The sequence below is a fragment of the Notechis scutatus genome, chromosome 3 (genome assembly GCF_049901735.1).
Source record: "Notechis scutatus isolate UNSWTSFEM ecotype Mainland chromosome 3, rNotScu1.2, whole genome shotgun sequence".
Lineage (NCBI taxonomy): Eukaryota > Metazoa > Chordata > Lepidosauria > Squamata > Elapidae > Notechis > Notechis scutatus.
The window spans coordinates 185,190,601-185,205,029 of record NC_142011.1 but is presented as its reverse complement, the minus strand read 5'-3'; the positions used below and the strand labels follow the sequence as shown (position 1 = coordinate 185,205,029).

Sequence of the window (14,429 nt, the reverse complement as noted above, 5' to 3'; positions counted from 1 at the left end):
GTTCCTATTTGGCGCTTGAATGTTACAACTGGTGCTTTGAAGTGTTTTTAAAAATATTCCACAATTGTTCCAAGCTGTAAAGTGCCTAATTCCAACAGTTCTGTATCTTTTAAAGCAATAGTTGCATCTAAAATGTACTATTTATGCTTTTTGGTCTGTGCCTATGTGTTTGTATGCAAGTGCCTTCAAGTCAAAGTTGACTACTAGCAAGTGCCTGGATTAGTCCCTGAAGTTTCCTTGACAGGGTTTTTGGAAGAGGTTTGTCATTGCCTCCTTCCTAGAACTGAGACAGAGTGACTGGCTTAGGTATGAAACACCGCTGGTTTCATACCTAAGGCATAATTAGAACTCACAGTTTCTTGGTTGCTACTACACCAAACCGGCTCTCACTGTTTATACTAGTTACCTTATAAATGATTGGGTTCCAAAGACAAGTCCGATTTGAGTATTTTCAGTTAAGTAGAATACTATACAGCAGTGCTTTAATCATTTTCCTATCCTTTTATGCAGAAAACAAAAATTATAGCATTGCATATTCTGCTTCATTTTCTAGTTTTACTGTTGTAGCATAAAATAAAACTTAAGTTTTTGCTGAAGCCAAGACCAGAAACATCAAAGAAAAAACTCCAGGTCCCAAAGGTGCTTTTTCAGGAGGCAACTGGACTTTCTTGTTTTTTGTTTTGAAGACATTTCACTTCTCATCCAAGAAGCTTCTTCAGTTCTGGCTGGATGGTGGGGAATGGAAGGATTTATACTCCTTGCACACAGCTGGTCATTTGCCTCCTTTTAGAGAGTTGTTGAGGCCACTTGGAGGTTTATCTTTGTCCTCAGGATCACCTGAGTAGTAAAAATGGGTGTGGCACCTTCTTGGCTGCAGGATGTTTTGAACACGGGCGCAGGCTGTTGGGGATGAATCTATGTTGTCTGCATTTCAAACTGAAGTGCAAATGGTTCCTGTAGTTTGCAATTTTTCTGGAAATCCGTTCATATTCCCACACCATATGAAGGGTGTTTATCCCAAAGTGTATAGCTAAAGTCTTATGGAGGTTCTCAGTCATCTAGATCAGGGTTGTCTAGAACAGGGGTCTCCAACCTTGGCAATTTTAAGACTTGTGGACTTCAATTCCCAGAATTCCACAGCTGAGGAATTCTGGGAGTTGAAGTCCACAGGTCTTAAAGTTGCCACTGTTGGAGACCTCTGGTCTAGAAGGTGCTTTTTCAGGAGGCAGCTGGACTTTCTTGTTTTTTTCTTTGGAGACTCCAGAGTTTAGCTGTATGAAGAAAAAGAAATCCATTTTGAAAAAAAGAGTTGGAGCATGAAACAACTTCTCTATGATATATTTGGTTTTTCTGCAATTTTCCAAAAAGGATAGTAAAAATATAGTTGCAATGCGTACATAACACAAGTAAATTTCTCTACCCACTGCATGGACTATCGTTGGTTAGAAAAATGTGATTAATTCTGTTGCTATGATACAAAGAATTTGATCTGCACCTGTAGAATGCATACTGTTATCAGTGTGCTAGGTGTAGTACCATCTAGGAAAGTCTGTTGAGACAGGGACAGAAACTTGTTAAGCCTCTTTACATCCGAGCTGAATATTTGTGCATCTATTTACAGAATGGATGGTAGCCCTTATTATTCTCAATTATTCATTTCCAGCATAGCAGTAATACAACTGGAGATATACTTCCTTATAGCTGAGAGAATGGCTTATTCTGCTTGATTCAAATTTTTTTTAAAAAAAAATAATGTTATTTAAAGACCTTGCCCGTTTTCTCGCAGCTAGCACATTAGAATATACCATGACCTCTTTTTCACACACAATACAGGTTGGTTGTCATAGGAGATTCTCAGTAGTACAGTCATTGTGTTTCAACCAATATTTTATAAAAACAAGTGGGATGTTTTTGCATTACACATTTTTTTCTGCTATATAACTTAAAAGTATAATATTCAGTTTTGTAGACAAAATGATGTTTTTGGACCACAGAATAGCTTCACCAGGAAATTGTTTTTATCTGATGAAGCAATGGCATATTCATGCCAGAGTTTGCTTCAACAGGAAATAAAAGTTTCTGTTTAAGTCTAAGTAATCATGATGGAAATAATCAAATTGATAGCTTTAAACTTCCCTCTCTGAGCTGAACTGAATCGTTTATGTATTTTTATTCTCAGCTTTTACTTAATTGTGTTGCTAAATCATTTCCTCTTTATTCCGGCTATTCATTGTTTCAATGAATTCTTGTTCATTTTTGATGTAACAGCTTTTTGTAGGGAACAGTTACTACAGTGGTGAGTTGCATTTTCTACCTAGTGCATTATTCTGTGTACACATAAATGTGCAAGCACATTTTACACAGCATTTCTAGCTAGCATATCTAAGCTGCAGAACTCTGGACAACCACTAGATAGTAGGAGATAGTAATAGACAGTTTTCTGTATCTCTTTGTTCCCATCTGATGATTGATTGGATATTTGCAGCCTAGGAAGGGCACTATACTGAAAACAAAAGGGAAATGTGGATGATTTTCCAGGAAAAGTATATTTTATAACTATGCATATTTTCTATTTTTAGTTATTCATTTTTCTATTTCAATCCACTTCTTAGGCACAGAAAAAAATTGTGACAATTTTTAGTAATAAAAATTAAAGTATATATTAAAATCCAGTTGAGAAATGCAGTTAAACATATTTAGGTAAACATACTCATTTCAACCCTGAGCTACAAATATTCTCCTTTATTGATTAACATACTTAGGAATATCTCTAATTTCAAATAATCTGCTGTTGTCACATTTTTAAAGAAAGTTTTCCCTGCAGTGAATTCTCATTTGGAATTTTGTTGTTACATTAATATTCTTATTAATACTTGCTAATATCCCAAAATATTTTCAAACAAGTAGTTTTTAATCTTATAACTAATTCTGTTTTAAATCAGTTTGATCACAACCTTAAATGTTTAATCTTTTATTTGATCGTTTTCCCAACTATCAACGTTTTTTCTAATATTTAGAGTCAATGCTGTTGGAAATACTGAGTATCAATTAACCTGGAGGCCAGATAATAGATGTTAATGTTGATCGTTTAAAGTTCTTAAAAAACAACAATGTGGGAACATAATTTGCATGCATGCATACATGAATACACAGATACCAGCTTTGACAGGACCATGATGCCTTATTGCTCCAGGACAGTGTAATAAATATCAATTTCACTGTTGTGTTTTCCATTCTGAAACTGGATTATTCCTGCAAGTGCAGGTAAGGAATGCTAGCCTAAAGAGCACCATATTGATTGACATGGTTCCAGTATCATCAGATCTTTGCAGGTGTCTTGTTATTAAGAGTCTTATTATCGTAGCAGGAACCCCTTATTAATTATTCTTGTAAAATTCCTAAGGATGTTAAGAGTACTTTGAAAATTGCTAATGTAATATTCCGATAGAGAAAGAGACAGCCTTCTTTTAATTAATTTGGACCATTTTTCAGGTGGATTTTATTTTCCTAAATTAATTTGCCTTGAAATAAGCGTGGGTGTGATCCAGTGAAGTATCTACATTTTTTAAAAAAAACTTTGCGACCTTCTGTACAGTCATGAGTTTGCAAGATACTACAAGTAGGCATATGAGAAAACAAATTAAGAAGAAGGCGGGAGATAATAACAGTTTTTCACTACATCACATCACAGTTTTTGCCTTTTTTTATACACGAAGTGAAGTGGAGCTTTCCTATTCCTCATTCTGAGTCAATCTTCTCACTACCAACATCAATTATTATTAACTTCCTGAAATAAAGCAAGATCACAGTAAAATATCAATAACAATTGTTTAATCTTATACCAAATTTCCCAATACTCCTAGCTATTGTGAGGAAGAGGTGCTCTCTAGGCCAGTGATGGTGAACCTTTTTGTTGTGGTGTGCTGAAAGTGTGCACGTGCGTAATAGCACACCCACATGCCAGCACCCACAATGCAATGCGCCCTGTGCATGCGCATGCAATACCCCGCCCCTTTACCTGCACTGCACATGCGTGTGCCTCTCAGCTGATTTTTGGCCCATTTGAGGACATTTTCGCCCTCCTGGAGGCTCGAAGAAAGCCTCTGCAGCCTCGGGAGGGGTCTTCCGGAAATACTGGAAGTGCCTGTTTTCAGCCTCCGGAGGGCCTCTGGAGCCCAGGGGAGGCTGTTTTCGCCCTCCTGGAGGCTCGGCCTCCTGAGGCTGCAGAGGCTTCCCTCAAGTCTCTGGGAGGGCGAAAACAGCCTCAAACGGGACGAAAATCAGGTGGGAGGCGCACGCATGTGCAGTGCAGGTAAGTTTGGCTGGGGCGCGCGTGCCCACACAAATGGCTCTGCATGCCACAGGTTCACCATCACGGCTCTATGCAGTCAATGTATAATAGTGCTCCAATTGTCATTTTGTCGGTGATGGCCAATTGAGAGTTGTTGTTATCAATATATTGTCATACATACATATATACACAATAATTTTTTAAAAATAAGTGATTCAGAACAGCATACCCTCTCATAATTTGTGTCTCATCATTTTGAAAATTGTCCTGCAGCTAAATACAAACTTAATTAAATGTAATCTGCTGGTTGATAATAAATATTTCCTGCACAGTACATTGGATGAAATTAATTCACTGTTTGATACCTCATTTTGTATAAGAGACTATGAGATAAGTAGATTGTATGCATTCATGTGTACCTTCTACTATGAGTGAAAATATTTTTATTAATGAAATATGTTTTTATTCTTACCCAAACAGCTAAAAAACCTAAGTTTGGAAGAGCTGCAGATGAGATTAAAAGCTTTAGATCCAATGATGGAGCGTGAAATTGAAGAGCTTCGTCAAAGATATACTGCTAAAAGACAACCAATTTTGGATGCTATGGATGCAAAAAAAAGAAGGCAACAGAACTTCTGATTTTCTTAAGAAGATAATGACACACTCTGATGTGGACACTGGGAGAGTCTTCATAACGACAGGTTTTGAAAGGCGAGTCGTTTGAGCTTTACAACCACTCAAGCAGAAGGACAGAAAGAAAGCATGCTAAATGTCCTTGAGCCCAAGTGAAAAATCTGCTGTTTTTCATGTTTTAATACAATAGAAGTTTCACATTCCTGATCTCTTTCAGCAGTGTTTTAGTAATGCTGTGTGTTATGCAGTATTGACTTGGGGTCTTAGTAAGACTTCGAGCTATTTCAAATTTTCCAATTAATGCAGAGCTTTAAGTGGCAATGTATGCGCCTATCATTTAAAGGCATATTTATTCCACATGCTTTGGTGATTTATTTATTTTTATGCTTGATGCTTCTTAACTATAAATGGTGCTTGCAGTTAGTGGAAGCCAGGGCAGAGGAAGTTAATTGTATGTTTATGGTCACACTCTTAAATGGAATGTATTGCTGTATTAAGGGCTGACTCAGGTAGAGTATTAGCTCCAGCTGGCTTGTAAGCACACACATGGGTCTCATGGGGTTTTTAGTCAGGAACTTGATGTTGAGTGTAGAGAAATACTTACATAAGGATGAGCATGCAGCCTATTCCTCTACTCTCTTGGGCATCTCTCTTTGAAAATAACAGGGTTATGCAGTCTTAAGCAGCTCCTTTTTCCAGGGGGATTACACTGGAGAAATTCCTAGTGGGTTTTGTCTTAAGCCTGTCCCTTTCACATATAATAGGCAGGATCTTACAATGTAAGAAACAAGTGCCTATATACTGTGTTTTCTTTCTCTCCTTCCCACCTCCCTCCCTCCTTTTTAATACAAAAAAATGCAGATCACTAAGTTTATGGTGCATATTTCTATCTATCACTCTTTTTCATTTTGCATAATTTTCAGTATCTCCTTTGGCTCCATAATAAAGGCTATCTTATTCTAATAAGATAGCACAGTTTGTTTGTTTCCTTACCTTTTTACTCGTTAACCTTTTGCCTTATTTTATTGAAATTTGGAAATGTTTTCCTATTACAAACACACTCTGAGAAACACTAATTGAAAAGCCAAAGAAAATTACTCTGATTCCAGCATTCTTTCATGTTTTCTTTTTGTTTTCTTTATTTTTTTCCTGATAGTTTTCCCCTTCAGCAGCTCTTCTTTGTAATCATTTCCATGGTAATAGGTTTGTTCCTGTAGGTATCCCAGTACTATTGTGTAGATATTTTCATCTGTTATCTTATGTGCATTCCTGGAAATATGCCCTTTAAATTCAATTTCCTCAATATGCTATAGCATTCTCCCATTTTTCATTTATTCTACCATCTAATATGTGAAATGTATAGTATTGTCTTGTATAAATAGCTACTTTTGTATGCTTATGGAATCTATTTTGTAAGTCATATTACAATTATGATAACAGGGTCACAGATTTATTTTGTCCTTACCTCCCCCCTTGCCACTAGTTTACATGTTAAGATTCTGGATTTTAGTGAATTGTCCATTTTATTATGTGTTTCAGTCATTGTGAGCCACTAAAATTGTGCACTGAAAACTGGAAGACCACAGTGTATTCTGAAAAGCCTTAAAATATTTGAAATAAATTACCATTCCTTTATATTTCAGCTGAGAACAATTTTACCATGTGTGTGGATAGATGTGCATAAATTGAAACCCAAAACATAAATTGAAAATCACTTAACCTTTTATAGCTTAAATGAGCTGCTATAAACCATAATTTTTTAATGAATGAAATAGAAAAAGTTATGGTGTAAACTTCACTGGGGCTAATGTCTCCCACTGTTTTTCATATCATCAGATTGATTGCAGTTTACTGTGAATTAATTTTTTAGGTAAGGCATCTAAATCATTTTGCTAAATGGTAAATAGATGTATAGATGATTATAAGTGATTCTAATGTAACTTATAAAACCTTCCTAATATTCTCTTATAATAATATATGATACAAAAAAAATCTCAATGCACAATTGGTATTATGGGCACCCTCCATTTGAAGCAATTGAAATGTAAACAGAGTTGTGTTTAATAATAGCTAACAAAACTGTTAGAGTCTGTAGAGTGCAAATGGGATATAACTCAACAGTTAAGAATGATTCCTATCTGTAATTCTTAGCCAGTATATGACTGCATTGGTTCTTGGATCTGAAAGTGCAGGAACCAGTTAAAAAACTAGTTAGAAAACAGCAGTGGTTGCTGCTTGACTTGGTGGAAAGACCAACAACATTCACTGCTAATGACAAGATATTCAGAATCCCATTGTTTCATAGAGAGCTAGGAGTAGATGTGTTCAGTCTAATAAGGATAGTCCATTTAGATTAGTACCAAGTAAGATTTGTTCAACAAGAAACTTTCTTTAATATCAGTTTTGCAGAGCATTCTGAAATCTTGTACATTAAAATAATGAATGTCTAAATCACCTTTTTTCCGATCTGTGAAAAATACCAAAAAAGATTAATCAGGTCATCAGCCTTGGCTTTTCCTGGTGTGCCTTATGCAATTTAACCAATTAAAAATTACTTGATTCTTTCTTTGGTATTGCTTTGATTATTATTACTAATACAGTGAAATCCCGAAAGACAATACTAAAGCCAACTGCCAGGCGAAGACATACACATAGCACTTGGAAAGATCTCTGCTCAGATACTAATATAGATTTGACATGTACATTTTGGTATAAGATATGCACAATCTTCTCTCTTTCCTCATACTGTCCTTCTTGACTTGCCAGTTACCCAAGTTTTCTGTAAACTATAACCACAGTTTTGCATTGCATCCAGAAAACAAACTAAGGTTCAGAACAAGCCAGAAATGTAAAAACAGTTGCAAACTGTTGTTTCAGAATCTGTCTTGCTCTGAACCTAGCTATAGTTTCCAGGTACAAACATAATCGAAACCCACGGTTATGTGAAGACTTTCTGAGTTAATTGCAATATATCAAGACAGGAAGAGACAAAGCCAGGATTGAAAGCATGGGCACAAATATATTTTTTATTTCCAATATATTTTATTTCTTCTGATGCTTGCTTTAGCCTCTGCTGCTTATAATTGATTGGTGTTTTAAATGATAATTGTTGATAGTTTTATTGTGTTTCAAATTTGATTTATATAGACAATTTGTGCTTTTATTGTAAGTTAAGCTGAGAGGTGTTAGCTAGAGGAGGAGTGATTACTTTTGGGTTAAAATGAAATAAACTTTATATATTTGCAGCTTCAGAAGCTGCAAATGTTACATCCTGATTGGGACAGTGAGTATCACACTTTCCTTCTCATTCTAGAAAAATGGAACTCTAGTGAATACTCTAGTGATTAAAGGTTTATTCTAAAACATGAGATTGTGGAAAGTAGCAGACAAAATATTATATTTTGAATTCCCTGAATTTCTGTATAGTTATAGTATTAATATAGTCAGTTTGAGCAGATAATTTGATTTTATTATTGTTAACTGATCAAGGCAACAAGTTGTATGATAATGAAATTTAGGGATAGGAGTTATATGCAATTGACCTTTTTATTATTTCCTATTTATTAATGTTTACTGAAACATACCTTACTTGTACCCACAACCACTTTTATTTCTACTAAAAATATACATTTTTGTAAAATACATTTTTAATTAAAACTTGCAATAATTCTAGTATAGACCTTGTGAAATTTTAACTTGGTTGGTTTATGGTTTGTTTCTCGTATATAAAAGTTTTACTGTTCTAAAGTACAATTTCCCCAAACTCTGAAAGATACATGTTTGTTACCATTTTGAATAAAAAGCTATTTTCCATCAATGCCTGTTGTTGTGTCATTTTAACTAGCTTCTTTAAACTGCAGAGTGCAGGTCGTCCTCGACTTACGACCACAATTGAGCCCAAAATTTATGTTGTGAAGTGAGACATTTGTTAAGTGAGCTTTGTCCCATTTTATGGCCTTTCTTGCCACAGTTGTTAAATGAATCCCTGTAGTTGATAAGGTAATATAACCCAGTTGTTAAGTGAATCTGGCTTCCCCATTGATTTTGCTTGACAGAAGGTCACAAAAAGTGATCAAATGACCCTGGGATACTACAACAGTCATAAGTATGAACCAGCTGCCAAGCATCTGAATTTTGATCACATGATCATGGGGATGCTGCAAAGGTCATAACTGTGAAAAACTGTCATAAGTCGCTTTTTATAGTGCCATTGTAACTTTGAATAGTCACTAAATGAATTGTTGTAAGTCAAGGACTACCTGTAGTAAACACACTTACTTGAGAATGTTCAATTGAACTTGGAGGGATTTACTTTTGGATAAACATGCCTGGAATTGTCGTTTAGGTACAGCCTTAGATGTGCTTACTGGAGAGAAATTGCGATTGAAATTGATGAATTTAATTGTATATGTGCATGTCTTAGATCTGATGCAAAAGCCTGCCAGCTTTTGCTTAGAATATGGTTTGTTTTAATAATAAGTCTATGCATTAAAGTTTTTTCCAGAAGATACCAATCATGTTTAATCATGTGTAGACTGCTGTTTGAAAATCAGAGAGTGGTATCCCAGAAGCTGTGTTAAATAAAGAGATTGTGAACAAAATGCACGGATTATTTCAAGGAAGTCAACAGTAAACCAATTTGCAGCTAAAAATGTTTCTTTTTTTTATTTTAAAAAATACTTCATTAAAGTTCAAAATATTAAAAAAAATTACAGAAAATAAAATGTTAAAAAGCTTTACAAAAGTTTCTATAATAGAAATTATATCAACAACTTTCAATATCATTATCTTGACAGTACACTAAGTACCATATGTACACTTAGAATTTGACAGTTTTCCATGTTAACTATATTAATTCACAGTTCTTAATTAATGTTAATAAACAAAGCTATATCATATTTATAAGTCACTAATTCAAGTAAAAAGGGAAGAAAGGAAAAGAAACAACAAAAGAGAAAAAAGAATATCATATTGACACTAAATATACTGTATGTATATATATCTAAAACAAACATCAAGAGTATTTATAGACTATGTGCTATAGTTTAATATTCCATAAGTATGGGAGGAGGGAGAGAACACAATTTTATCATTTATTATATTCCTATATATACAGTATATTCCTATATATTTCTACCTTATATCTACGTAATTGTAGATCCTACTCTGAATGTCTATCTAAATCTCACTTTTTTCTGACAGTTCCTCAATTTCTATAACTTCTCCCTCATCCTGTCTGTTTGCTTGTATTCCAATTTTATTTCCCTTTTTTCTTCTTTTAAATTCCTTTTGTAACCTTTCTTTATTATGCTTTACTGTCTAATCATTGGTACCAAATGTTCCAAATTAAATAATACTCGGAGTCCTCCTTATCCTTTAATTTCAACGTGAGCCTATCCATCTCTGCACATGCTAAAATTTTGTGTATTGTAACATTGTTTGATGGTTTGGTGGATATCTTCCAAGCCTATGCCAATGCAATTTGTGCTGCCGTTAGTATATGTAAAATCAAATATCTAATTTTTTATTATTATTTTTAATAAATTTTTATTCTAGAAAAAACATTTATTTGACATACATTTAAAACACACAAATCAATACACACACACACACACACACATTTTAGAGCATATATTGAGCAATGGTTATTTTTTTTTTCTTTATCATTGACGTGATCTGCCTTGTTACAATAACTTCTTCGTTCTTTTAATGTTTTAATTTCTCTATATAGTTTATGTTTAAATGCACGTCTTCTGTCATTGGCATAACTTATCCAAATATCAAATATTACCTTTTCTTTAACCACTCATACCAAATGTTCCATATTTCATAATACTGTAGTCACTATCTTGTCTATTTTTTAACAATTTGGTTAGGCTATCCATCTCAGCACATTCATGTATTTTTTTTAATTACCGTATCCTCTGAAGGAATGAAGGACAGTTTCCAGTTTTGTGCGTAGGTTATTCTGGCCGCAGTTATAATGTGCAAAATTAAATATTGATATTTTTTCTCCATGTTTAAATCTATCATACTTAGCAGAAAGGTTTCGGGTTCAAGTTTTAAATTTTGTTTTGTTGTATTTAAAATCCAATTTCTAATATTTCTCCAAAAATTTCTGAGCAGAAGGGCAAGTCCACCACATGTGAAAATATGTTCCTTGTGCATAGTTACAATTCCAACAGTTGGGCAGCTAGAAATGTTTCTTACATGCAGTGGCATTGACAACAATGCAGTAACTCCTTTCTAATAGAGAAATGTTTTATTGAGGGCAGTTTCATTCTTCTGTCATCTCAGCAGTTAACATCTTATTCAAAGCCAGTGAAAAAGGTGAAGAGGGCAGATGGATAGGTACGGAAACTTTGGCTGTAAACAGCTATAGGTGCCCCCATCAGCCCCCCACCCCACCCCAAGTACTGTATTCACTATTTGCTTGATAAGAGAGCTTGGGAGAGAGTTTCATCGCAATAATCTTCCTCCTCGCTCACTCCTACTTCCCATAAATGCTTCATTACTACCTTCATTAGGTTGGCCACACTGTTCTCTTTGGAATAGAGAACAATGCTGGGACAATGCTTCTCATGTTTCCCCCTCCCTTGAAATAACAAATTCCCAATAGGTTGAAACTATGAAATTTGCCAAGCTGTTGATAATGTTTTGGCCCCATCCATATTGATTGTCAATAACTTGATTATTTAATAAATAGGTGAAACAGCAATAGCAACACCACTTAGACTTATATACCACATCATAGTGCTTTACAGCACTCTAAGCGGTTTACAGAGCCAGCGTTTTGTCCCCAACAATCTGGAAAACATGTCCAGAACAAGGCTGACTTGATTAACAATTGAAAAAACAACAACAAATCATAGAAGACAAACACAATGCTATGGCTATGGATCATAAGATAAAATTGTTCTACCTGTTTAAAAAAATTTCCAAAAGAAATCATTAACCAAGACTAAAGGTAAAAGTGTCCTTGAATCAAACTATTCCAGGTGACTACATGAACATTTTTAATAACATAATTTTCTTGATGGTGATACATTTGCTTCTTCTTCTTCTTTTTTTTTCCTTGCCAATCTTACAAGAAAATGTTCAGCTAAACATTTCCTTGTAAGGAAGTAATTCGGAATAGAATTTAATATATAGCTTTTACCCAGTAATATTTAATCCAATCAATTTATATCCAAGCCAAACTAAATTCTGCAATCTGTAGTTCATCTTTAAATATTATATAGTCTTTCTAATCTCGAGGTCTGAGATACAGAACGTATCAAGTGTATGGAGAGTTGTAATGTTGTGGCCAAAATCTGACTCACTTAAAGCAATCAAATCACTTTGAGGCTTCAGCAAAGAAAGTATTAAGTGTGCAAACAAGTACAGCGTACACCAGGCTTCCAATAAAATATTAGCAGCTTGTTTGTTGAGCTGACTTGAGCAAAAGCAAAACCACTACTTACATAGCTTACTACTTTTCAAAGGTAGAGACAAAGACGAGACAAAGGAAAAAGCAAACATGATGTAAATTACAGCATATTTGAATGTTCATGAAATACCCATTTGGATGACATTGTTATTTACACATGGTTTGTCAAGTTTGCTTCCAGATCCAATTTAAGGTGTTGGTTATGACCTTTAAAGCCCTTCATGGCATAGGGCCAGGTTACCTGAAGAACACCTGGTCAGGCAAGAAGAGCATATTGTGGATCCCATTGGTTAATCTATGAAGAAAGCCTTCTCTGTCATTGCCCCTAATTTTTGGAACATCTTACTCCCAGAGAAGAGATGCCTCCCCTTCTGGAGTGATATACCGTCCTGGGTGGGTGGGTTGAAGACACCTCCCTTGCTTCTTTAACATTTTCTAACCTTAATTTTTAACATTAATTTTAATTCTATCTTAACTCTTTCTGCTTTTTACATCATCGTATGTTCCTATTGGCAAATAACCCAGGTGGTGTAGAAATGTGACAAATAAATATTAATTATTCCTTTCCACTAGGTCAGCATGCTAGCAAAACCATCTCTCAGATCTAGAGACTAGAGTAGATCTGAGATCTAGTCAATGAATATAAACAGTTCAGGTTACTGTTCTTTGATTCTGCTTTTAAGTCACTTAGCTCAATTCAGCTTGCTGTAAATGTTTTCTTACAAGGGCACTTTAAGCAATTCACAATGTAAAAGGGGCGAGGGAATATCTCATAGGTTTGGTAATGAATGCAGCTCGTTTGTGTGTGTATATATATATAGGCTTTTACTGCCACATTCATAAATGAAGAGGATATTAATGTTGACTCAAAAAATTGTAACAGAACAAACCACAGAATTATGTTAGGCAAATGGATATTTGCAATATAAAGCATTAAGAATCACTTTGAAAAATTAAAACTCTCAAACTCAGCTGTTATCTATAAGATCCTGCTTGACAGCCTATAGCCTATATGTGAATTATATACATATAGAACTATTTTTAAATAAACACTAGGGATGATATTGATTTTTTAAAACTCTGATCAGACTTTTTTTTTTTTTGCTTTCAGTATAATATGTGCAATAATCCAATATAGGCATGAAATAAAGAGCATCTCTATAGTTTTATATGATTTAGGAAGAAACATTTTTTTTCTCTTTCAGAATATCCTATATATTTTGTTTTTTAATAGTCATTACTAGACTTAATGTAAGCTGCCCAGAGTCAGCTTGCAGTGAGATGAGTGGCAAATAAATGTAATATATATTTTCTTTTAATGACCCGGTAATCCCTTGCATTAGGGAGGAATTGGGGCCACTGAATGAAGCTGAGCATTTACTGGCTGGATACCCTTCCTGATACCTATGAGGAGTTCACAGCAGATATTTTCTCTTTGTGGCCAGAGAGAGGAATATCTGCCACAGAGTCGAACACAGTCTTCTGATTGTGCCTTTAGGCCACCAGGCTACCCTAAATAAATTAAATAAATAAATTATTGGGCCTCAGCAGATAAGAATAGCATTATTAGCAAAGCTTCAGAAAGTCAGTTCTACATAAATTTGATGTGAATTCTTTAAAAAGTTGGGGGTTTGTACCTTTAGAACAGAGGTCTCCAAACTTGGCCATTTCAAGACTTGTGGACTTCAACTCCCACAATTCTCCAGCCAGCATAGCTCCACAAGTCTTAAAGTTGCCAAGTTTGAAGACCCCTGCTTTAGATAGATGCAATATTATTTGTATATTATTCCAATCTACAATTGTACATTATAAAAGTTTTGTTTGTGTTTTTGTCTTAAAAGCTTTTAATGCTAATTAAAAGGAAAAAAAAATAAAAGTTTGAAAAGTTTGAAAAAGAAAACCGAGCTTTTAAAAAACGCCTCACATAAATCAATTTCAGATGTCCTTATAGGTGACATTGGAGAGACAGTTTGGTCTAGTGGTTGAGGCATAGAAACCAGGGGATTGTGAGTTCTGATCTTGCCCTAGGCACAAAACTAGCTAGATAATCAGTTTCTCTTAGCTCTAAAAAGCAGG

The 14,429-nt window shown here is 34.7% G+C and overlaps 1 protein-coding gene across 2 annotated transcripts in view; it reads left to right on the top strand.

Moving 5' to 3' along the window:
- Window positions 1–8,741, top strand: part of STK3 (serine/threonine kinase 3) — a 116,497-nt gene extending 107,756 nt beyond the window's left edge. For both annotated transcript variants that reach the window (XM_087962036.1, XM_026690479.2), the window contains one exon: window positions 4,772–8,741. In XM_087962036.1, coding sequence (XP_087818162.1) covers window positions 4,772–4,930 — 159 coding nt within the window. In that variant the 3' untranslated portion in view covers window positions 4,931–8,741. The remainder of the gene's footprint in view (window positions 1–4,771) is intronic.
- Window positions 8,742–14,429: the final 5,688 nt, after the last annotated feature.